Here is a 26065-nt window from a genome sequence, read left to right as displayed (position 1 = left end):
AGAGGAGACACCTTTTGTCTCTGCTCTCTCTCTCCTAGCCATGAGGTCCCACACCTGGGCATTGCACCTCCAACTTAGTTAGTTAGTTAGAACTAGGTATGCCTTTCTATCTACAATGTATTTCTATAAATAAAGTAGCTTTTCTTATTTTACTAAGTCTCAAGTCTCAGTGATCCTGATGCAGGGTAAAAGACAATTTAATCAATGCTACTAAAATAATGAAATTAGGAGGTGAACTTTATATGAGTGGAGAATTTTGCCACGTTCTAGATGAAGAAGAAATATGTTGCACTGCAAAAGTGAAAGATGGTCTTTTACACTTAGAATATGTTGAAGCTATGCATGCAAATGTGGTCAAGGAAACCTGTAATTTTGAATGTTTGCATATCTGGCATAGAAGGATGGGACATGCCAGCTTAACCAGAGTAACTGCTCTAGAAAAGGAGAATTTGGCAAGAGGCATTAAAATGGGACAGTGCAAATGTACATAGACTTGTGAGTGCTGTATTAAGACAAAGAGTGTGAAACCAAACTTTCCTAAGAAAAGTGAAAGGAAAACCAAAAAGCCTCTAGAATTAATTCACACTGATCTTTGTGTGGGCCAATGAAAGTGCCATCCCAAGGTGGAAATTTATACATGCTGACTTTTATAGATGACTACTCCAGGTATACCACAATGTACCTCCTAAAGGAGAAAAGTCAAGAACTTCAAAAACTGAAGGACTATGCTAGGATTGTGTCCAACAAATTTGGCAGAAAGCCACAGATCATAAGATGGAGGGGAATATGTGTCTAGGGCTATGCAAGACTTTCTCCATGAGGAAAGCATAGAGCACGAGACTACGATTGTGTACAACCCAGAGCAGAATGTGGTCACGGAGAGAATGAACAGGACCCTTGGACAAATGATTTGTTCCTTATTGGAAGATGCACAGTTACCAAAGAAGTACTGGGGGGAAGCTGTGGTTACTGTCACCTACCTACAGAACCAACTTCATCTGCAACCAACAAAACACCATTTGAGCTATTGCATGATAGGACACCAAGCATGTCTCACCTTCGTGTATTTGGGTGCAAGGCCTTTGTGCACATCCCAAAACAAAAGAGGTCAAAACTTGACAACACTGCCAGGGAAGTAATATTCATTGGATATTCTCCAACGCAGAAGGGATACAGAGTCATAGATCCCAAAACTAGCAAACTTGAAGTATGCAGAGCTGTCCATTTTGATGAAGGAAAATGTGCACACCGACCAGAAGGGGCGCCACACCAAACAGATGACAGCGAAATGGAAGAAGAAGAGTTATTCTTCCACCACAGAAGGTATAACAATAATATACCTGCAGAGGGAGATGAGGAGTCTGAGCCAGAAGAGGCATCAGAGCCGGAAGGGGCAGCTGAAGCGCCAGCACCCAGACACTCTGAACGCACCAACAGAGGTGTACCACCAGATAGATTTGCTTACCTTGTGAGAGATGAACTTCCAGAACCAGAGATCTGGAAAGAGATTGAAGCCTTACCCAAAGCTGAAGCTGAGAGGTGGAGGCAGGCAGCCAAGGAAGAGCTGGAGTCTCTACACCAAAATAAAACTTGGACACTGACCAAGCTTCCTCAAGGAAGGAAAGCTGTAGGCTGCAAGTGGGTATTCAAAAAGAAGTCAGATGCTAAAGGAAATGCTGAGAGATACAAGACAAGCCATCAGAAAATGTCTGTATATCAGTACTGTTACCAAGCCAGATGTGGTGGGAGTAGTGGGATACCAGTGCTGAAAAACCAGCTCGCCAACCAAAAGGGACTGGGAAGCAATCAAGGATGCATAGGAGCTAATCAGCACGAAAGGGGAGAATGTTAGCTACCAAGAAGACTCTTCTCAGTGGCTGACTCATCTCCTTTCACTCTGATTGGCTCCAATCAGCAGGAAAGGTCAAGGAAGTATGTTAGAAGATTCTTCTCAGTGGCTAAGACACCCCTTTCATGCTGATTGGCTCACAGAATGCTGGAGACACAGGGACCCTGCTGGGACTCTGCTCCCAAAAAAGCAAAGGGTCTAAGATCCCCAGGGACCCTGGACGACTGCACCCCAGCATCCTATGAGCCAATCAGCATGAAAGGGGAGTGTGCTGGCCACTGAAAAGAGTCTTCTAACATGCATCCTTGTCCTTTTCTGCTGATTGGAGCCAATCACAGTGAAAGGAAATGAGTCAGCCATTGGGAAGACTCTTCTTGGTAGCTAACACACTCCCCTTTTGTGCCAATTAGCTCCTATGGATGTCTGTTGTGGGAGACAAGGACAGAGAAGCAGAAAGAAGTATTCCAACCTGGCCAGATTATTCTAAAATCTTAGAAAGTTGTATAATCTTAGAAGGATGATGGCTGTAGGGGGTGTTGCTGTGACTATCATGCACATCTGAATTTGCCACTACACTCCTGGATGTCCCTAATCAGCATGAAAGGGGAGGCTATTGACCATGCTGGTTGGGGTTGATGGGAGTTGGGAACCGGGAGCCAAAAACATCTAAAGGGCACCAGGCTGGGGAAAACTGCCCTAAAACCATTGTTCTAAACCCAGCAGTTCATTCTTTACCCACTGTCACAGAATGATGAAATCTGATTCTGTTCTATCCCCCATCCTTTGGTTTCAGACCCAGTTGTCATCACTTGGGATGCTGCAACTTTAGCTAATCCCTTCACAAGCCAAGAAAGCAGCCTTTCACCTTGCAACCCTGCCCTGCATGCTACCTGGAGAGGCCGGGAGCTTTTTCCTCTGTCAGTACTGCTCTCTCATGGCTTATAGCACTCCCTGCTGCCAGACACTGGGGAAGCCAAAAGGAGTTGAGCTTGTGAGGCTGAAGTTGCTTCCCAGTACCCAGCCTCATGTTGTACTCGCAATAAATGGTAGGGCCAAGTGCTGATTAAGTCAGTGATTGTTATAAATGAATTTGTCAGTGGCAGTTTTGCATCACAATGGAATTTAGCTAATTAAGTATTTCAGCTGATAACACTTCTCCCATTACATGCAATTAGCAAAGCACTGGAGGCGACAAAGATCTATGCTACCGCCCCTCCAGCCAACAAGCGTATCCCCAGGGTTGGGGCTGGGCTACAAAGACCACCCAGAATACAAAAATGGAGGCTGTGTTGTTCAGCAACCTTGAGATTTGTGCTGTGGCATAATACCCAGGCAAACACCCTTAAGGAGGACATGCATTGCCGAGGGTACATAATAGCATAGTGGTAGCGCATCGGCAGCCCTCCAAATGTTGTTCGACTACATTTCCCATAATCCCTGATAAGTGGCTGTGCTGACTGAGGCTGAAGGAAGCTCATATGCAACAACACCTGGATGGCCACAGTTTCTCTGATACTGAAAAACACATCTCCATCATTACTGAATGTGATGTTGATGATTGACCCTTGTCTTGTAGGAACTACCTATTGTAAGCCAGTTTCACATCCTGGGAAACCAGGCCTTATATGAACACCCCAAACTATGTAGGCCTAATTACTAGATCATGGAAACACTGTCAGATGAAAAGTCCATTCATGTAGCGAGTGCCAGCTGGATTGCCAGTGGCAGCAGACCTACTTTGGACAAGAATCTCCCTTACATGCTATTGTTTTATTCAGAGAGATTTTTTTTTTTGTATGGAGGAGGATTTGATTATGGGAGTCCTCATCTACATCTGCATTTTGAAGTGACACAGCCATGATAGTTGAGGCCATGATTTCCAGTTTTATCCCATCAATCCTCCTGTTTGTGCCAAAAGATGAGCCATACTCCATTTTCTGTTGCTGTTTTCCACTGACCTTTCTTAGGCCTAATTCCCACTGAGATGGTAAACCTGTGCCTGGACTTTACAACTTCAAATTGCAGTTGGAAATTTAAATGACAGAGTGCTATTCCTTACAAAACATTCTTGCAAAATATTGCTATATATTAAAAACAACAACAACAACAACCCAAAACTAGCTGTCGAGAAGATCCCCTTGACATTTGATTTTCTATGTGGAGGGATTTTTTTATTTATTTAAGGAATAGCACTCAGTCATCTAAGTTCCCACTGGCAGTTTGAAGTGGTACGGCCCAAACGTAAGTTTACCCCCTCAGTGTGGAGAATTAGGCCCAAGTCTTAATACAGATGCTGCACATCGGATTCGTAACAGCAACTTGACAGTAGTCAGCAGGTAGCAGCCCAGCTTCGCTGCTTCAACAGTTCCACCAACTCATTGTTGAATCCTGGGGCAGGGAGTGCATTGCAGGGAGGGTGTAGCAAGAATAGCAGCATAAAAAATGGGAGCCTGGAAGAGCATCATAAAGCATCTGGAGGGATGAACAGATCAGAGAATTGATGCCTCCCGCTCTCCACTGCCAGCCTTGCTCACATACCAGCCCACCTCTCTCCCATTTTGCCAGGGGTGCAAGACAGTGTCTAGGTCAACAAAGATCCAGAGCTTGTGTTACTGCTCTGACAGCGAGATCTAAACACAGCCCCCCAGTTGTCACTGAATACATTAAAGCTGCTTCTTTAAAAGGCCAGACTATGAATCGACATTGGTAACATCAGCTTATAGCAGAAAGGGCACCGGGCTAATTGGGGCACAGGCAGCTGGGCTCAACAAGCACAGCACAGAAGCTGTTAACAGTTCCCTAACACACCAGCATGTAATGGGGGGGGGAAGGGTCTACTGGGCACTCCATTCTCCTGCTTCTCTTGTGCTTCTCTCTCACCCCCCTTCCTTGTTACAATTGCTCATTACAGGGAGGCCGCCCTTGCTAATTGCTGATCTGCACCATGCATCCTGCCTTGAGAGACCCACTTATTGCCCTGATTAATGGCAGATGCTTCCCGGTCATCAGGCATCAGCCGCGCTGCCGTAGCAACCACTCACCTCAGCAACTGCTTGCCACAGCCACTTCCACCTGCCCAGATTTAGAGGCCGCTGCAGAGTTGGAGATGGGGGTTGGTGGAGCTCAAGGAGTTGCAATCATCACGGTGGGGAGAGGAGGGGGAACAGGTTCAGACAAAGGAGCACAAACAAGACTTTGTGCAGAGAGAGATAGATGGCAAGGGGGGGGAGCTACGCACTGGGGGCTGTGGGGCATCAGCAGGGACAGGCAGAACCTGAGGCTCTTGGTAGGAAGAGTTTTCACTGCTGAGAACTTCCCTGACGCCTCCTGCCCCAAGGCAGTCCTTCTCAACTCTCCCGGGCAACATTACAGTAGCTGCTCCAGCAGGGAGTGTCTCTGTGTCTCCAGGAGGCCAAGCAAATTCTTTGCCTCTCCTTTAATTGCAGCTGAGGATCAAACACTTGGATTTAGTAACGTTCCTGCTGGAGCCTCAAGGTCACCCTGAGCCCTGGTCCCTTCAGGCTTCAGCTGCAGAGCAAAGGAGGAGGAGACATAGGCCTGGAGGAGGAAGAGAAGGAGGAGGGGGGGGCTGCAGCAGGCAAAAGCTACCTCTATAGGCTCCCCACTCACACAGCGGGTGTCCAGTACTGGGATCCCAGCCTTGCCCCATATTAGAATGAATACACAATAAGAGAAGAGAGCTTCCAGCTTTTGTCACACTTGTCTCACCCTGCACATACCTCTGTCTCTACTCATCCCTGGAGTCAAACTATATTTGATGCAATTCAAGTTGCCCTACCTGGACCAAGGATGGAAGGGAAAACATTGCCTTACATATGAGTGATAATTGTGCCCCCGCAAAACTATCCCCACCGCAATCCATCCCTCATTGCAGTGCCTTGTGCTGCACAGGTTGGTCCTTTTCCATCTACTCACACATTTCCTGTCTCCTAGCCTCCTTCACAAAATGCATCCATGTGGAGATGGGGCAATTATATAGCAGGCAGACTTGTGAAGTAGGGAAATGTTGACAGGAAGGCCCTTGCACAATTAGCACCTTCCCCAGCTGTTCTTATCTCCTTGGTCTGTTCCAGCGATCGTCCTATAAGCTATCATGACTGTCACAGCAGCAGCAGCAGCAGCAACATATAGATGTGTGGCTGGGACATGTCAAACTCTGATGAATCTCTGACACTGGTATGACCGGCCACAGCCCAACATTCAGGGATATTATTCCTCTTCAGCTCCAGAGCAAAAGCCAGCCACCCTCCTCTATGGCTGTTTTCACACGTGTGATGTGTCTCTTCTGCAATTCAAATGTAATGTCTAAGTTTTAACATACATGCAATTTTTTAAAGGCTTTTTTTCCAGTTTCAAACCTGCATAAACATGTGCATGTGCATGCAAATAGCACAATTGTGGCTTTGAGTGTCATTTGGAAAAAAATCCTAAAGGCTGAGTGGAGAACTCCATGGCAGGTTAGCCTAGAGTTGTCCAGTAGGGGGTCTCCTTGCTTCGTTCAATGAAATGGCTAGGCTGGCTCTAGCATTTGTCTGATGACCCAAGTACATAATTATAGCCACAGGGAACTTTCTTAAATGGTACTGATCCTTCTTCTCTGGCACTGATTCCACAATGCATGTACGTATAGCAGGAGCCGGAGGCCCTCTAGATGTTGCTGGGCTACAGTGTCCATCGTCATTGGTCTTGTTGGCTGAGCCTGATGGGAGTTGGAGTCCAACATCTGCACACAACCATCTCTAGCATTTCTCTGTCTAGAGGACAACCATGAATGAAGAACAGTCTTGTGTCACAGATTTATTATACAGATGGCAGGCCATGTCTGGGTTGCTGTGATGTGGGTCAGATACTAAAGGGATGTAGATGATGGAAATTACAGAAACCCCCTTCTTCAGTCCTGGTCCTTGCTCCTGGGCTGACATTCAGCACTGCATGCTAATCCATAGCCCACTTCAGAGATATAAACATAAATTGCTGCAGATCCCCAGGCACATACCAACATAGATCTATCACCCCCTCTTCTCACTCTAATACACACCAAAACACATTAACTTGCCTTGCTCAGCACATCTGCGGATTTTCACACTGACATCCACACAGAAAGAAACCAGCATTGGGAGGCCTAGCTGCCTGGGCAAATCCCTCTTGGGAGTCCAGTCTAATCTGAGGCTGTGCTTGCCAGGTCTCTATTAGGACTGATTGCCAGCTTGTCCAAGCAGGAGATTGTGCTGCTCTCAGGCCACCCCAAGGAAGTTTTAGATAACCATATACCATCTTGCAACACCCACCCCTCTGTTATGCAAAGCACATACCCCATGAGACTAGTCCTGTAATGTAGAGACAAATGAAGGAAAATCCAAGACTCAGACAGGATTAGCACTTGAAAGGGCCCTCAGGCAGTAAGATCGACCCAACCTAAGTATGACAGGGAAAGAGTTCAGAGTTGAACTACATTTTCAGAAATATCACATGGTACAGATGTGTAAGTTGCTGCCTAGAGGGACAGACATTTCACGAACCAACTGTGGAGCTTGCGGGGGAGGGGATCTCTGAGGGCTTGGGGATTATTTTTCCTTGGTGTTTGTCCTGTGTGACGTCCAGTGTCAAGAAAAGATCTGAAGGGATGGGGGAATTAAAGGCCAAGCAAAGAGGTGAGGGATCCTTTAAGCAGTGAGCAAGGAGGAAGATTGTGAGTGGAGTCCAAGGACAGGTTATTGTATAGGCAGTGAAGGCGGCTGTTAACAGGAGATGCCTGTGATGTTATGCCAATCATGTCGTCTCCTACCACAGAGCTTGGGTCCCCCCAGTATACTGCTTGGAGAGGGCTTGTGGTGGTGAGGATGCCAGGTTCTCCTCCTCGGTGTTTAGGAGGGAATCTTGATCACAAGCTGAATATAAGCCAACAGTGTGATGTGGCTGCAAAATAGGCAAATGCTATTTTAGGCTACATTTACAGAAGTATAGTTTCCAAATTGTGTGAAGTATTGGTTCCCCTCTATTTGGCACTGGTTAGGCCTTATCTTGAGTACTGCATCCAGTTCTGGACACCATACTTAAGAGGGATGCAGACAAACTGGAACAGGTTCAGAGAAGGGCAACGAGGATGATCAGGGGACTGCAAACAAAGCCCTATGACGAGAGACTGAAAGAACTGGGCATGTTTAGCCTTGAGAAGAGAAGACTGAGGGGAGATATGATAGCACTCTTCAAGTACCTGAAAGGTTGTCACACAGAGGAGGGCCGGGATCTCTTCTTGATCATCCCAGAGTGCAGGACATAGAATAATGGGCTCAAGTTACAGGAAGCCATATTTCAACTGAACATCAGGAACAAACTTACTGTTAGAGGAGTACAACAATGGAACCAATTACCTGGGGAGATGGTGGGCTCTCCAACACTGGAGGCATTAAAGAGGCAGCTGGACAGCCACCTGTTGGGTATGCTTTAATTTAAATTTCTGCATTGAGCAGGGGGTTGGACTCAATGGCCTTATAGGCCCCTTCCAACTCTATGATTCTACTGCCATCCTAGGAGTGCACCACTTCAGAATGCAGGTGGAGGATCACAGGAGTGAATGTTCCCCAGCATTTAAAAAAAACCCAACTCTCTGCTTGTGAAAAAAAATAGGATATCAGAGATAATTCTAGTATAGCTTTCTCCCTTATTTGTGAATGGAACAGATCAGAAGCTTCTGAATACCAGCTGCAGATGGATAAAAAAATGAGACAGGGCTTTATTTTCTTGTTTTTTCTTGTTCTTTTGTGCTTAATTTTCTATGTACAGGAAGACTGGGGGGGGCATTCAAACATTTTATTGTCTTCCTGCATTCTGAGGTGGTGGGTCAGTTCCAAGTGGTCTATACCACATATTTATGGAATGACTTGCCTATGTTCAGACACTTGAGCTAAGATAAGTAAGCAGGGGGCATAACAGAAGTGTATAAAATTATGTGCGATATGGGGAATGTGGACAGAGAGAAATTTCTCTCTCTCTCATAATACTAGAAACTGGGTCATCCAGTGAAGCTGAATGTTTAGGTCAGGGTCCTAGCTTTGTATGCAGAAGGTCCCAAGTTCAGTCTCCAGCATCTCCAGGTAGGACTGGATGCCTCCTGTCTGAAACCCTGAAGAACTGCTGCCAATCTGTGTGAACAAAACTGAGGTAGGTGAACTCATTGTCTGACTTGGTATAAGGCAACCTCCTATGCTCCTAACGATGGAAAATCCAGGACAGACAAAAGTACTTCTTCATGCAGCAGACAGTTAAACTATGGAATATGCTCCCACAAAATGTGGTGACGATCACCAACTTGGATGACTTTAAAAGAGGATTAGGTGCATTCTTGGAGAACAAGGCTGTCAGTGGCTACTAGCCATGATGGCTGTGCTTTACCTCTACTGCTGTATGCCTCTGAATACCAGTAGCTGTGAATCACTAAAGGGGAGAGTGTGTCCTGGTCCTGCTTGTGGGGTTCCTATAGGCATGTGGCTGGCCAATATGAGAAGAGGATATTGGAGTGGAAGGGCCTTTGGCATGGTCCAGCAGGGCTTTTCTTATGCTCTTCTGAAAGGATCTGGGGTAGAATTAACTTGCCAGAAAGAGCGTCTTTCTCCCTTGAGTGTGTTGGGTATGTATGTACATAAGCATGGGCATATGGTGTATTGTTGGAAGTCATGAGTGAAATGAGTCCTTAATCAATATTTGCTTACAATGAAAAACAAATGTTTGCCCATTTCTGACAGCCTGCTTGGTCTGAACATGGGGCCATGGGGAGGTCTTGGTGAGGGGCATCATCGCTATAGCTGGAGAAGATGCAGCAAAAGTCAACTTAAATCAGGAAGTTGGAACATCTTCCCTACAAAGAAATGCTAAAAAGGAGATGCTTTTTAGTTTAGAAAAAAGATGACTACGAAAGAACATAATATTTATAAAATCATGAATGGTGTGAACAGAGTGAATAGAGAGTTTTTTCTTTCTCAAAATACTGGACCTTTGAATCATTGAAATGAAATTGATTGGCTGTAGACTCAGGATACTTAAGAATATATCCACGCAATACATAATTAGCATACGGAATTTATTGCCACAAGATGTGATGGAGGCCACGAGGATCAATCAAATTGATGGAGGATAGTTCCATCAATGAGTCTTTGCCTTGAGAACGACTAACAGAATTCCATATTCAGAAAAAAATCACTTGTAATTAACTCATGCTTGGGACAAACAAATCTTCATCATGACCTGCCTATCAGCATCCTAAGGTCAGTATTAGGAATAGTGGATCTTTGCTTTTGCTATTATGTTCACATCTGGAGAGATTTGAGGGTCAATTCTGGTACAGAAGAAGAGAGTGAGCTACAATTATGGATAATTAATTAGTAGACTATTGGAGGAATATAGAATCAGAACCACCCTGGGATGGGGGAGTAAAAGTAAGCCCGAATGGAAGGAATCTTAAACTGGGATATTAGCAGATGCAGGCTGAGACTGAGGGTTGCAACACTGGCAAAGCTTTGTATGTGGGCACAGCTCATATCTAGGGCACATCCAGGATTTCTGCTACTTTTTATTTAGGTGTGGTTTGAGGTAACATGGGCACCTACAGTTGTTCCAGAGGTTATTTATTCAGTGTTGTTTTCCTAAACCAGTCCTGGACAAGGAATCCCAGGTATGGAAAATAAAGCCCCTTGCCAAGTTCAGTCTGTGGCATCTCCAAGTAAGGCTGGGATAGATTCCTTCTGAAACACTGAAGATCTCCTAAGAGTAGACAGAAATGGGGATTGTAGCCCTCCAGATGTTGTTGGATTCCAACTCTCATTAAGCCCCAACCAGCATAGCCAAAGTAAGGGATTATGGGAACTGTAGTCCAACAATATTGAGAGAGCCACAGGGTCCCCATCCCTGATGTAGACAATACTGAGCTCTTGGTCTGCTTTGGTATAAGAAACTTCCAAGGTTCTCACTGTCTCAGGTCAATCTTAGGTCACTTAGGTTGGAATCCAATACATGTCTACTCAGAAGCAAGCTCTATTGGGTTCAATGGGACTTACTCTCAGGCAAGTGTGTATTGGATTACAACCTCAATATTTGCAGGGAAATCTGCATGTCACCAGCCAATACAAACCAGAGTCAACTCTGCTTTTATTTACATTGTCACTTATTTTGAAGACAAATGAAAAGCAAGGCAAGCACGCTTGATTTGAATACCTCCCATCCTCTCTTTCAGCTGACTTCTGCTTAAGATTCACCCCCTCAAGTGGTAAACAAAACAAAGATGAAATGAGAATAAGGGATTGTTATGCTAAAACAGGGCAGGGGAACCTGTGACTCTCCAGCTGTTGCTGGACTACAGCTCCCATCTGTCTCAGCTGCCATGGCCACAGGTCAGGGATAAGGGGAGCTGTAGTCCACCAACATCTGTAGTACCACATATTTCCCACCCCTCTTATAATGTCTCGTTGTTGCCACTGATACATTGGCCATAATTTTAGAGAATCTCACATCTTGATTAAAGGTAAAGGTGTCCCCGCACTTATAGTGCGAGTCGTTTCTGACTCTTAGGGTGACGTCTTGCTTCCCCCGGGCACCTGGTTGGCCACTGTGAGAACAGGATGCTGGACTAGATGAGCCACTGGCCTGATCCAGCAGGCTCTTCTTATGTTCTTATGTTTACTAGGCAGACCGTATATATGGGGTGGGATTGCCAGTTCCTTCCCTGGCCTTTCTTTACCCCCCAGCATATGCCGGGTACTCATTTTACCGACGACAGATGGATGGAAGGCTGAGTGGACCTCGACCCCTTTTACCGGAGATTCGACTTCCTCCTTCCATTGGAATCGAACTCCGGCCGTGAGCAGAGCTTCGGCTGCGTTACCACCGCTTACCACTCTGTGTAAAAGTCAATGTTGCTGTGTGACCAGTGTGGAGCTATTGTAGTGGGATGGAGATTATGAGAAACAGACTACAGATAGCAAAGGAAATACTGAGAATGAATGCCTAAAGCATACAAGCAAAGAAAGCATTATATTCCCAGCCAAAGCACAGAGTGAAGATCGAGGTCCACTTCACAGCAATAACAGCCATGCAGGCAGATCTGATTTGTGGGTCTTTCCCCCCGTTTATCACTCTGCTAGGAGAGAAAAGTTCCAGTATCATGGAGAAGATTTACATGATTGATCTTGCCCATGTGATTGCTATACTCTCTCTCTCTCTCTCTCCTTTACAAAAGGAAAACTGAGGACTGCACAACAGGCAAAGAAACTTGAAGTGCCTCTTTTTAGTTTTATTAAGGAACTGCAGTTAGGAAGAAAGTTGGTTGACCCTCAAATTACCAGGAATTACAGATGAGAAGACTGTAGGAACATAGGGAGCTGCCTTATACCAAGTCAGACCATTGGTCCAACAAATTCAGTACTGTCAACACTGACTGACAGCAAAGTTTCAGGCTGGAGTCTTTCCCAGCCTTCCCTGAAGACACCAGGGATTGAACCTGGGACTTTCTGCATGCAAAGCATGTTCTCTACCACTGAGCTATAGCCCTTCCCCAAAATCAAAACATCATAATTGTCTATTGTGAGTTTTTGCATACACTGGGCCAGAAAGCCTTATCCAAAAATTCAAAGGAACTTTGGCATATAGCTCCTAGAAAGGTTAGTTGACATTTAACCTTGCTTTACATGAATGCTTCTCTGGTGCAAGAAAAGAAGAAAGTGGCCCTTATGTCTCCTTCAATTATACTGAAGGAAGTGACTGAAAGCATCTGACCCCATCATGAGCCAGTAAGAAACAAAAAATGGCTCAGCACAATTTGTCTAGATGATGCCATCTCAAAGTTGCCAGAAAGTATTTGGTGTTCCCACTGCTTGAAACATGGGGATAATGAAAGACCTTGCACATACCTTGTTCTGCCATAAGGAGCTATTGTGAAAGAGGGCTTTATTGCAAAAAGCAACTGTGAGTCTGGCAATTCTCTAGCTAGATTGTTCCAACGGTTACTTCCTTTTTTTTCCATGCTAAGAGGGTACAGCTTATCTGCACCTAATTTCTTGTCTGAATTTGTCTGCCTTCAGCTTTCAGCCAGGAGCTCTCACTCTGCCTTTGTCTGCTGCATTAAGGAACCACCTGCCTTCAGAAATATTTTTCCGTACCATGTAGGTACTTAGAGATTGTGATCAAGTCACCCTTTACCCTTCTCTTGGAGAGACTACACAGATTGAACTGCTTTGGTAAGGCAGGGCTCCCAGCCCTCCAGTTATTCTTATAGCTTCTCCGTATTTTCTCTGATTTATCAACACATTTTTACCGACACTTTTTTTTCTCAGTATAAGCAGGGCTCTGGATGCAGGTTTTAGCAATGGTCTCTTCACGATACACACAAAGGTAGCACTGTCTTCTCATTCCTGTTGCAATGATCTCTGCTTATTTAAGGGGTTGTTTACAAGATAATATAATGCTAACCCTCCACACACTTTAAAACAAGTTAAAACCATTCTGTAATCAGAATGCTTGAAGAGTGGCAAAGAGGTGGACCCTCTCTTTTCTCTTCCTGACAGTGTTCCAAGAATGCAAGAGTGATTGTAATACCTGTTGACGACTGAAAGGAACACTCTGGGTTAATTAGTCCAGAATCAAAGACATAAATTAGCACAGAAATGGGAGAACACTCCCTGGAAGAATAATTGAAAGAGAGGGAGGCGGGAGTCCATCAACTTACTATATTTTAGCCCCTGGAATTATGCAAACAAAAGGTTGGCTAAACAAATGTTCCATAATCTTGAGAACACATATTAAAGTGGGTGGGGAACCTCAGTCCTGGGGCCTGAATGTAGCCTTTCAAAGCTCTCTGTCTGGCCCTCGGGATTCTCCCCAGCCACACCACCTACTGGCCTTGCTTTGCACCCTCCTTGAGTGTTCTTGCCTGGCTGGAATGTGTCCTTGATGTCTGATAATGCCTCTTGCTTGCCCAGATGGAGGACAGAGAGGGGTATGTGAGCCTGTGTAGAAGCTAGCTTATTGTACAAAGGTAAAATATACATTCCTTGCTCCTCCCACGTTTGCCTCTGGCCCCACTCACTCCTAGGTACATGGTCCCAGAAAGCTGACCTGAAGGGAATGTGGTCCTTGAGCTGAAAAAGGCTCCCCACCCCTGCATTAAAGGGCAGAGTTGTGATTCTAATCCATGTTGACATCTGTGGTTTATCTGGATTAAAAAGGTGGTCTTTTGTGAATAGCCCCCTAAATTCTCTCTGTACTTTTCACAGCACCCCGTAGAGAACTCTCAACCAAGTTCCAGCTCTCCCCCCTCCTTTTCTTTATGCACTTAAAATTGAGAATGGTTGCACTCAGTTCTCAGCCTGCGTAGACTGGATGATTCTGTTGTTAGGGGGCAGAAAGGTTGCATCCCAGTGGTTCACCAAGACTGCTTTTCAGCTCACCAGAAGAAGGGTCTGAGAAGGAGGAGCCCATCTAGGCAAAGGAGAAAGTCAGCATAGGAAAGTCCTCTCAAAGCCCCCCCTACTTTTGGGCTGCTTCTTCTCTCCTGCTTCAGAAAGGTGCAAATTTGACAATTCTCACATTGTAATCTCTGCCCCATCCTACCCAAGATGTACACACATTGTCACAACCAAGGCTTTCAAAACTGTTAATACCGTCCTAGTGGTTAGAAACAGCTCTTGGCTGCAATCAGCACTTCTGGAGATTGCCTCTGTTTCTGTAGCATGGAGAAATTGAGGATCTTATGTCACATCTGCACACCTTCTGTTCCATACCTAGTGCCCTCCAGATGTTTTGAATTACATCTCCCATCATTCCCAGACAGCATGGCCAATGGTCAGGGATGATAAGAATCACAGTCCAAAAACTATGTAGGGCACCAGGCTGGGGAAGCCTGTATACCACTCGAGTTCAGAGATACTGATTTAATGCATGTGAAAGACTCTGAAGGGGCAAGCTGGTGTGCTGAAACCAGCCCATAGATTGGAATGCTCCTTGGGCTCTCCCTCTGAATCTACAACATTCTTCTGAAGTTTTCTAGCTGGGCTGTGAGGGTTTTCAAGTATAGTATCTGACTGTTGTGCACTTGTACAGCAGAGTCCTTGGCTCATGGCTGGGCTTCTAAGTATGACCACAATATTTCTGTAAGAATGATAACAAGTGGGATCAGCAATAAAATGTGGTAGTGTGGAATGTACTGTTCATGGCAGGCTGGCTGGAATCCTGCTTTCTTCCAGGATACTCCGTCCCATTTCTCCTCCCCCCTCCCCCCGGTTTGTTATTGTTGTTTTTCCTTCCCTCCAACAAACAAACAGCATTCCATGGTCCCTGTACATTTCTCATTGGGTTGTTTTTGAGGTTCCTCTTGTGAGTTTTCCCTATACTTTCTTCAAATATTGATGTTCCCCCAAGCCTGTGGATAACTTCCTCTTGGGTGTGAATGGTGCCATTTTGACTATATAAGAACTAGCACTTGGAGATTTGAGACAGGGATTAGTACTGGGATGGGGAACCTATGGCCTTCTAGATGGTGTTGGACTCCAGCTCCCATCAGCCCCATCCAACAAGATCAATGGATTATGGGAGTTATAGCCCAGCAACATCTGGCGGGGGGCTGCAGGTTCTCCATCCCCACATTTGTATTTGAAGATGTAACAATGAGATTTGGGGACATGGTGCCTGGCACCAGTTTTCCCCTTCAGATCTCCAACCCTTTGCTTTGCCTCATCTACCCAGAGAATGCTCCCTTCCTCCCATATCCTGCTCTGTGCCCACCAAGGGGCTTGACCCAATGGTCCTTCTGACTGCAGCATCCCTTAGTGAGTGAACGAGAGAGCCCTGCTCACTCCAGACCTGCTGGGGCTGGCAAGAAGTTTGTGTGCGACATTTGCCATGGGATTCTCCTAAGGTTCTCAGGTGTCACTTTCTTGTTTGCTTTAAATCTTAGTCTTCATAAAGGGCTGTGCCTCATTTCTCAAATCAAGAACACTGAGCAGAAGGCTCACCTCTTTATTTCAGAACATTATCCTCTACAAAACTCTGTGGAACACAAAACCACATCTCCAGCGTGTTCTTTGTTTTGTTTTTATTTTGATCTGGCAGCCCTATTCTTTCCCTTTCCTTATCAAGGGAAGTGTGATTTCATGTTTCTTTAACTTGTAGCTTAACTTAGGGAAGGGAAGCACTCTGGGGGCTCCACATGGGTGTGAAATGAACAGACAATGCCTTCTTTCATCTCACCACTGATATATAGACAGGGCAAATCATAGACCAGGCTGCTTAATTGAGAGGGATTCCAATAATCCACCAATTGAATTCCAGGCTTGAGATCTTCCCCACCCATCCCCGCCATGGCTGACCTCCTGCATCCTACCACAGGCACACTCAGAGGCATCATTTGTCTTCAGCTTTTGCTTTCTGGCACTCATAGTCCACTGTGTGAGGCTTCCAATCAGACCCTCCTTTGGGCATGTGCACCCTTCTCCTAAGGCCACAACACTAAAGATCAATGTCAAGTCAGTTACCCCTGAATATCTTTTTACCAACCCATCAAGCTATCAAGGCAGACCAACCCAGGCAAGTGGGTGGGTGGACCCCTTCAGTGCATGTTTTTGGCTTTTAATCCATTTTAGTTAATGTGCACAAGCACATGCTAGCAGTTACCCTGGATTCATCCACAAAGGTATGATAATTATTTTGCATGTTGATAATGAGTGACAGGGTCACCCGGCTCCATAAGACCCTCTTTTCACTCCTCATGAGCAGAACCATGGAGGGAAATTGGCATTAAGATAGTGGAGGATCATAGATTTGAACTAAGGGCTATTAGTCTTAAGGAGCCAGTGAGGCAAACCTCGAGACAAGACTTGGGGAGTGGAGCATGGTAGACAGAAACAGGGCAAAGGGACAAAGCTCATCTGAGACAAGAAGGTAGTTGTGAGATCTAATGGGAGGGGGTTGGGAAAGTCAGGAGTGTGAAGAGCTGGGAGGAAGGGGAATTAGTCCAGCAGGTTGGCAAAGCTTGTTTTTAACTCCTACACTGTGGCTGGCTATGGCTGACACCCCAGCTCCCTTGTTCCTCAGAATAACACAATAGTTTGGGGTGTGTGGGATGATGCAGTTGTCCTGGACTCTTGTGGATTAGGAAGAATACACAACAAACTGTCTATATTCTGGAATTGTCTACCGTCTTCATGCAAATGGGTCAAATTGCCCTCACTCATAGAGGCAGGCATCATACACTGGCAGGGCGAGCTGCAGTCTCCAGGCAGGTGGAACACCCACTATCTTCAGCAGGGAACAGGTTCCCCCTACATGGGCCCCCTTTTGCGATTGTGCCTCTAAGCTGGCAGACTTGCCCCCTGCTTTTCTTGAGAGCTGACTGGCTCCCTGCAGGCTGGCACCGAGTTCAGTGGGAAGGTGAATGAAAAGACAAACAGTATCCACTCATGCTCCTCTCTGCTGCCAGGTCCAGGTCCTCATCCTTCAAAGCAGCCTGTGGCATGTGCAGACTTTAAAAGAGCCACTGTACAGCTGTACAAGAGAGGACTTGTTTGTATAGTTGGTAGAGACTGCTCTGTAGAGAGCATGTATTCTTCCTTGCCAGATGTTCTGGCTAGGTACACAATTGAATGACTCTGTGGCATAAATGTGTGTGGCCATGGGGGACTGAGGCATGTTGCCTACAGAGGATTTGTTATTATCAGGGGCCTTTGCAGTAAAACATGTGTGCAGTTATGCGTGTGCATGTACACACACACACATTTGTTGGTAATGCAATCATGCTGTCTCTGTGTACATTAGCTTTTGTATCTTGAATATCCCTGTGTCTGTTATCGTGCGTGTATGTGAGCCCCCAGTATATGTTTGAATTTCTTGCTGTATAGGTTGGTGGGATAGGTAGCTGTAGTCAATTTGTGAAAGACTCTTTTAATCCCTGAGAGATTCTACAGAGCATGTGTACATGAGTGCATGTGAGTGCATGTGTCTTTGGTGCATTATGACGGAGTGACTGGGGTTGTAGCTTGCAAATCCTTCAGCTGATGTGGTTCTAAAAGCAATTCCAGAGACACCTGTGTGTGTCAAGTTAGTTTCTCTGGGACCCTGGTTGGAAAAGGAGACTGGCCATTGTAGGAATGGGAAAGGCCATCTTTTTCCAGCTTCATGTACTGCTACTGACCTGCTGGCTGACCTTGGCAATGGCCCTAAGGCTTTGGGCCTTAGTTCACCACATCTACTCTGGGAATCAGCGCTCTGCCATGCCTCACAGGGACTGGGTGATTGCATTGTTTGTTTGTTCAAGGTTTGGATGTTGCTGTGTTCCCGAAACTGCCTCTGAGCCCAGCTGGACCATGAACTCTGGGCAAACAGATGGGTGTCTTTGTTAGTGAGGAATGTGAAACACTTATAGCCAGCGCTCTAAAGACACCCTGTCATCCTGATAATACACAGACACTGGCAACACCCCTTTCCCCATTAGTATTCCTCTCTTTGGCACACAGGGAACTGAACACAGCCAAACCACTAGGCCCCAAGTCCCCCCATCAAATCTTCACCTTGGGGTACCTATCACAGACCCAGGGCTGTTCAGGTTAATTATCTATAACATAATCTCCCCCAGCCAGACGCTTTCCCTGTCAACCTCTGGACACAACTGTCTGCATAGTTGTTGGAAGTCCCGCTCCCAGTATGCTTCCTGGGTGGAGAGGTCCCAGTTATCCAGCTGAGGCCGGAACAGTCAGGCAATCTCTGTTTTGCATCCTTCCTACAACACCCTTCGGTCACCTTGCAAGAAGAGCTGTCTGCCAGATCTGAGAAACAGGACCCAAATGACAGTGTGCTCTGCTGAAGCCAAGAGTAGCAGCAAGAGGCATAGGATGGGTGGGAGGGGGCAGAGATGCAGCCCAACACCACCACCCCCAAGTCTGCAGCTCTTGCCTGGGACTCAATCAAAAGACAGGAGCAAATGGGCAGAAACTCACTCGAGAGATCAGGAAAAGAGGATTTCAGCCTTGGAAAAGAGGATTCTTCTACTGCAGCAACAGACCCCTTGGCAGAGCCGGGCAGCGGGTGGCAGAGGCAGCATTCCACATGGCATTTAGCCCAACGGTTCCTTTAGGCAGAGCAGGGGGTGCAGGCAGGCTGGAAAGTTTGCTTTTACACTTTGTGATGCCAAGTGGCTCCCAGCCGAGTCTAGGGGTCCCGCAGAGCTCAATGTCCCCCCCCCGCCAAGCCTCTTGAGTACACCTCGTGCCTTCTCCTACCATGATGCCACTTGGCAGATCCAATCCCCCCTTCTGAAAGCCCCGCGCCGCATACTCTGCCAAGACTGCGCCCTCAGCCAGACCCCTCTGGGCGTCGTACTCCCCGTCGAGCCGAGCTCAGCTCCAACCTCCGATCCAGTCACCTCCTCCCCGAGGCTGCCACCCGTCAAGGAAGGTCCAAGTGCCAAGCGCAAGAGCCGCTCACACTGCCCCAACGAGACGACGCCACCGCGCGTGAAAATCGCTCTGACTCACCAATGGGATGAATGTGGCTAGTGAGGATCGTGCCAGCCAGCAGTACATGCCATAGCCCCGTGCCCATGCGGGCACGGGCTCTCAGCCGCTGCCATAAAGCCATCCCTTGGCAGGAGAGAGGATCGCAGTGAGGACGGGACAGGACCCGGCGACCAGGGGTGGAGGGGGGGAAGAGGCGGGGGATGTCCCAGCTGGAGCCTGCTCCGCGCTGCTGCTGCTGCTGCAACTCCTCCTCAAGGTACCTCGGGGGCACTCAGCACCCCAGCCACCAACGGGCTCCCAGCACGCTCCATCTGGTGCTCATGGCCGGACGGACCCGCCGCCGGGGCTTCAAAGGTGAGCTGGCGGGGAGGCGGGGGGCGGTGGCTGGAGAAGGGGGCTCGATCCGGCAGCCAGCACTGGAAAGCCGCGCCGGGCAGCCGCATAGACCCCCGTCGCCGGCCGGTCGCCGCGGCGCGACTGTGCGTCTGCGTATGTGTTTCTCTCTCTCTCTCTCCCTTGTTCCCACTGCCAGGCAGCGCCGGGCTAGCTGCGAGCGCCTTGTCCGCGGCAATGCAGACGAGAAAGAAGAAAGAGCCAGCGAGGGGCTGCAAAACCCGGACTGGAATCCGCCACGGGAAGGGACGGAGCAACAGCTGGTTCCAGACTGACAAGCTCCTGAGACGCAAACAAGCCCTCCTCTGGGAGGGAGAGAGAGCCGCAGCCGCCAGGCGGAGCCGCGCACACCTACCTCCGTTGCTGGCCTCTCGGCGCCAACGGGTAGGGGGGGGAGGGAAGTCCGCCGGCTGCCTGCGGGCGGGGGCCGGGCTTGGTGGAAGGGCAGAGTTCTGGGCTTGGGGTAACCGGCGACCGGTTATTAGGGAGGGGGAAGCGGGAGGCTGGACCTTAGCCCGTAAGGAATTGTCTGGATATGTGTGGACACTCCCCTCGCATTGCCACTTCAACAGTTTCTCTTCCGCCGCTCCCCAAGCGAGTGCTGCAGACCCCTAACTCAAGATCGCCCCCCAACTCAAGATCGCCCCCCCACCTCCTACTTCAAACCCTGGCCCATCAACAGGCGGCACCGCCAGGCAAGCAGGCGAGCCGCTCTTCTCGAGGAAGACAATCGTTCCGTCCAGGCGACTGTCCTCTTTACCACCGCCTACACACACAGCCCTCTCCGCACCCCTCTTCATAGCCACCCCGGAATAGGGTGAAAAGGTCCTTTAGCCCGCAGCAGCCCTCCTCCTCGCCATGATCCCTCCTCCCGCCCCCTTAGCCAGCGCGGGTGTTTTCAGAGACATCACACCTCCACAGCGCTCCGGAGAGGCGGTCGAGAATCATTCACACATCGCAGAGGGGAAAGAGCGGGAGAAGGAGGCAGCGAGGGGGGCGGGAAGGAGGGAGAGGAACACCCCCACCCCACCCCTCGGCACCTGCTTTGGGAGATTCAGCCATGCCCCTCAAAGAAGAGGTAACTCCCCCCCCGCCCCTTCCACCTTGCATAAGGCGCAAGGTGAAGGATTCCCAAGGGGCCCGGAGCCCGGTCCGGCTGTCGCCTCATCCCTACTCCAGTCCTGGGCTTGTCTGGAGCAGTGACTGCCAATCATCGGCACTAGCGTTCTGGACAAACGTCCCCCGAGGAGCTGCCTGGGACCCCCGTGCTCTCCCGGTGCCGGCTCTGCCGCAGCAGGGAGGGGGAGGAAGGACGAAGGGTGTGAATGAGCCCACGGGGCACGCTACACTGCAAGAGGGGGCCGGCGGGGGGAGGGAGAGACAAAAGTGCCAGGGTCAAACGAGGAGGCTGGTCACAGCTGGCGAGAAGAAACCTGCGCCTCTTCCAACACCAGAGACACGCAGCGCGCAGGAAGAGACACAAAAGACGGGGCAAAATCGGCACAGAACAATACAGGAGGCAGACTCAGACGCGCAGGCAAGGAATGAGGCACACAGAATCACGTGGAGAGGTACACAACAAGCAATATGCATGCATGCATACATGTCTGTTACACATATACACAGGAGAACTCGGAAAAAGAGATACAGAGAAGGGGGGGACAGAGACAAAGCAGCACAAAGAACAACAGGCAGTTTCAATACAGCTCAAGCAAAACAAAAGCATCCCCTGGTAAAAGAGCACAGAGATGCATGTGATGCAGGTGCAACCCTTGCACACAATTCTACATATCTGTGTGGCATCATGGTCACACAGGGTAACACAATGTCCCACACAACCACATGAAACTAAGAGGGCAGGCAGCAGGACCCTTTTCTTACACTCCATTTATTTATTTCATTTGCTTCCATTCCAAATTTCCTCCAAGCTCAAAGTGGTGTAAGGAGTTCTTCCCCTCCCCATTTCATCCTCATAACAACCCTGTGAGGTAGGCCAGGCTGAGAGACAATGACTAGCCCAAGGTCAGTAAGTGAACTTCATGGCTGTCTCCCAACCCCACCTGCCAATGGCTGTACATGGCCATGGCCTCTAGCATCTGGTACCTTTGGCAATGCTGTGGGTCTTGTGGAGGTTGGGAAGGAGGGCTACATCCAGTTGTGGAAAGCCTCTTTTTGAAGAAAGAGGAACTTCCTGATGCCCAGCTTTTGCCTTGACTCTATACAGAGAGAAACTCCCAGCCACATTTAGCTCCTCTGCAGCAATAGCCATCAGTAATGCATTCATTCCAGCACTCCAAGAAACAAGGAAAACATATGGCTGAGGGCAACCCCTCCCCCATCCCAGTTCCTCACCCTTCAGTTCCTCCTCAAGCAGAGAGAGATGCCTAAGAGTAATTTGTAAGAGGGCTTAGGAGCAGACCTAGTCAAAGCTCAGAAACAGACAACTCACAACACTCCCCCCAAAGAAATCACCATAAAAATAAAAATCCCACCCTCTTCTGCTTATTAAAAGCTTGCATTTCCTTAACACACACAACTCCCCCCCCCCCGTGGCCCAAAATGCATTGGGCGTTCTGAATGGAATTGTCTGTTTTAGAACTTTGAGTCAATCTGCTCCTGCTGGAGCCTCCTACGGAAGGAACGCTCTTGCGCCCTGTGCTTCTTTTGAGAGCTTTCTGCTTGCTGAACTGGGATGCCCACACCCCAGAGTCTTGGTGGAGGGTGCCTTCCCCACCATGCATACTGGCTTGAGCCTGCTCTGCTTGGCAGCACTGCCAGACCTCAGCACCTCAGGTCCCAGCATCCTACAAAGAGCAGGTGGCAGCACACGCACACTGAAGATGTCAGAGAAAAAGGGGTGATGCTGTCCGAGGGGGCCACCGCCCTGGCAGCTACAGACCCCAGTTGTATGAAGCAGTGCCTCAGTGGTGACATCACTGCCCAGTGCTGGGGTTTCCATAGAAACCCCCCCTTCCAGCACACGTTCACCTGAGATGATGGGAGGCTGAGGGGAAGATCTGGCCATGTGCCAGCAGGTGTTCATCATCCCCTGAATGGTTTTGACTGGGGAGAAGAAATTTCAGGTACTGAGCTGTAGCAAGTAAACGTGAATGCATAACTGATCCCTGCTTGTGGTCATGTTCCGGTTATTTGGCTGCTCTTCTGATGTCAGTGAAAGGTGACAGCAAATGGCCCCAAGAGTGACAAAGACTCTTTCTCTCTCTCTCTCTCTCTCTCTCACACACACACACACACACACAGGATGATACACACACACAAACACCACTCCCATGAAAGGAGGGAATGGAAAAGCAAGCATTCACTGTTATGCTGGGCTGGCACAAGGGCTGGTATAAGTGAGACTGGTCAATATTAGGGGAAATGGTTGCTTATAAAAATTGGTTAGTGGCTGAAAGAAAGGCAGGGTCTCGGAAATTATTCTGCTTGGCTGGGTGTGTGCACCAACCATCAGTGACTGCAATACTTTCCTCTATATTGCCAGTTTATGCACACACCACACTATGTAGCACGGAATGTATTACGGAATTTGACTTCCAGAGAATCTTGGTATGTGTGCATGTGTGTGTAGGGCCTGAGCAGAGTTTGATACGAGTGCGCTTGCTTCAAACAGCAATCTTCCAGGACTCCTACTGGTCAGAACGAAACAACTTGTTGAGTAACCCCATCAGATTCTGCTCCCTTATTGTAAGCCCCCTTTGCTCTCTCTGGTTTACCCCCTAGCTTCTTCCTTTCTGCTATCCCACTCTTGGCCAAAATATGCCAAAATTTGCAAATTCCTACTGTTGGACTAAGTAAGGGTGTCACCAGTTAAAAATGGAAATGTTTGGTGTGAGGGCAAAATTGATCAAGAGCATCTTTCATGAGGACCTTTGTTGGTAGATAATGTGGTTGCAGTCGCTGTGCCAGTTTATGAGAGGGAAGCAGATGGGTTCCCTTTTTATCTCGGCACTGAGATGACACCTTTTTACACCAGCTAGACTCACAGTTTCTCCCCTGCTCCAGAAGGATTTCCCTAGCCAATGATTGCTGTAGGGCTTTCCCCTTTGGGTCTTCATTCACCATGCCCAGAAACCCCTTACTCTGCCCAGTTCTAAAATTTGTCCCTATTCTCCAACATTTGGTACTCTTTGTGAGCCTTTCTCATGGGCTTTGTGCATATATTTGCCAGGCATCAACTTCTAAAAATAATGTGGCAGGCCACAGCCATAGCACAATCCTGGCTGTTCTCAAACACTTTGGTGGTTGGCAAGAGAAAGATTCAAAACCACACTTGCTCCCACTTACTAGTCTTGTCCCTTGGATATTTATTTACATCCACTTGGCAGCATGAAGTTGGAGACTGATTAGCCTCTTCTATTTGCATGAAGCAGTTAAATAGTCCTAAAGGAGATGGTCCTGCCACATCTGGGTTTGTCTTTCCCATCAGTGCTTGCTCTTTCCTGGCTCAGCTTATATCAGTCATGCAGCTGCCTATGCAAGCTGTTTCCCGTGAATGGTCCCAGTCAGTTGCCGGACACAGTTACATTGCAGTCAAGTTTCCCTGCTAAACTGTGAAACTATCCTCTCCCCACTTGCTATGTTTTAGGTCTTAGCGGCCAGAACCAACAGAGAACCAGCAGAACAAATGACCCAGTAGAAATGCTTCCACAGACTGAGGAGCAGTTCCCTGTTGCCTCTCTTCCTCAATCCTGTTAAGAGGAGACAATCCTGATTCAGGACAGAATACCTGTCACAACAACTGGACAGCCAGATTCCCTGAGCAAGATGGAGCTTTTTAATTACCATAATCCAACAACCATGTAACCCCATTTCCTCTCCTTTTAACATATTTTTCTTTTAAAATATTTTTAGGCCACTTTTCTGGGCAAGCCCATCCGCAAAGTGGTTTATAATGACACGTATATCCCGATATCCCAATATTAATAAAAACAAGAATAGAACAGAATGCACACAAATAAAAACAGGCTCAGAACCCTGATAATATAATAATATTCCAGGATGGTACAGCTGCAGGCAGTCCATCAGATAGCTCAGGCCCCAAAACTTTAGGAGCTTAATGCACAGCAGGGAAAGAGTACCAGCCTGGCTCTTTGGGAGCTGGAGTTTCTACATCTTCCTTTCCCTGATCAAAATACTTCTTGCTAGAGTAGCACATGTAGTGCCTGTGAAAGAAGCTCTATCATGTTCCTCCTTTTTTTAAAAAAAAAAGTTCATATATTTATATCCTGCCTTTCTTCCATCAAAGAACTCAAGGCAATGTGCATGTGGTTCCCAGGCAAATCACCTATCTAGGCACTGACCAGATGCAGACCTGCTTAGTGGCCTCGTGTGTCTTCAGACCATGCTCTGATTGTCCACTTTGTGGGGGTGGGGGAGGAAGCATGCCCTCTTGTGTAGAGGAAGGAATGCAATATATGGTCTAGGGTAGGTGGCTGCATGGGCCAAACATGGCCTGTAAGGGCTACCATTTGATTGGAGTTGGCAAAAGGAGTGTGTGGATGCAGCAACAGCGATGACTATGGGATTTGTTCACAGTCCTGTGCAATGAGCACCTCTCTTTTCTCAAGTAGGTTCTAAGGTACAACCAGTTTCTCACCACAACTGGCTGGTGTAGGTTGACCATGGAATGTGGAAGTAGCCAGTCTTGGGGATTTTCTATCATTTTTAGCAAAGATCAAAAAGATCATGTTGAACATCCTCAAAGGACCAAGAAGAAGCCCGTCAATGCATGTGATATGTTGCCGTCCTTCATATGAGGAGTTGACTCTACTGCAGGCAACTGAAGAAGGTGCCTGAGAAAATCTTAGTGCATTGCTGAGAAATTAATATTAAATAGAAATCTAAATATTAAATTAGAAATTGTTTGGTATTTTTGTTCTGTACAGCCACTTTGCTTTGTGCAAGCCTCATCCCCAGATTACCTCATAACTTCCCTTAATAAACTTATTGATGTTGCACTATAAATTCTATTTGAAGTGCAGTGTGGCAGACCAGCTGACTCTCGGTGCAGTGACTCTGTAGAAACATCATCTCAAAGGATCAAGAAACAGAACTGGGCCCTAAAAGATGGATCCAAAAGGACTCAGCAGACAAATGACTGCTATAATTCATGGGGAATTGAAGCAAGACTGGGATAGCCCAAGAGGAATCTGCTTGCTGTCTAGAATTGTTGGTGTAGGAATGTTGACATTCAGGAGTGGGCAAATGAAGCTGTCTCCAGGGTTTAGGGAGTGAATCTCTCCTAGGCCTTCCTGGGGAAGCTGGAAATTGAACCTGGGACTTTCTGCAT

At 47.6% G+C, this 26065-nt stretch overlaps 1 protein-coding gene across 2 annotated transcripts in view; it reads right to left on the bottom strand.

Moving 5' to 3' along the window:
- The window catches only part of UNC5A (unc-5 netrin receptor A), a 110767-nt gene extending 90843 nt beyond the window's left edge, over positions 1-19924 (bottom strand). The window contains exon 1 of one of the 2 annotated variants that reach the window (XM_061617564.1): positions 19381-19924. In XM_061617564.1, coding sequence (XP_061473548.1) covers positions 19381-19483 — 103 coding nt within the window. In that variant the 5' untranslated portion in view covers positions 19484-19924. The remainder of the gene's footprint in view (positions 1-19380) is intronic. The other variant, XM_061617565.1, reaches the window with a different exon arrangement.
- Positions 19925-26065: the final 6141 nt, after the last annotated feature.

This window comes from Rhineura floridana, chromosome 3 (assembly GCF_030035675.1).
Source record: "Rhineura floridana isolate rRhiFlo1 chromosome 3, rRhiFlo1.hap2, whole genome shotgun sequence".
NCBI lineage: Eukaryota > Metazoa > Chordata > Lepidosauria > Squamata > Rhineuridae > Rhineura > Rhineura floridana.
The sequence above is the reverse complement of the archived record's forward strand: the minus strand, read 5'-3'. Positions and strand labels throughout refer to the sequence as shown.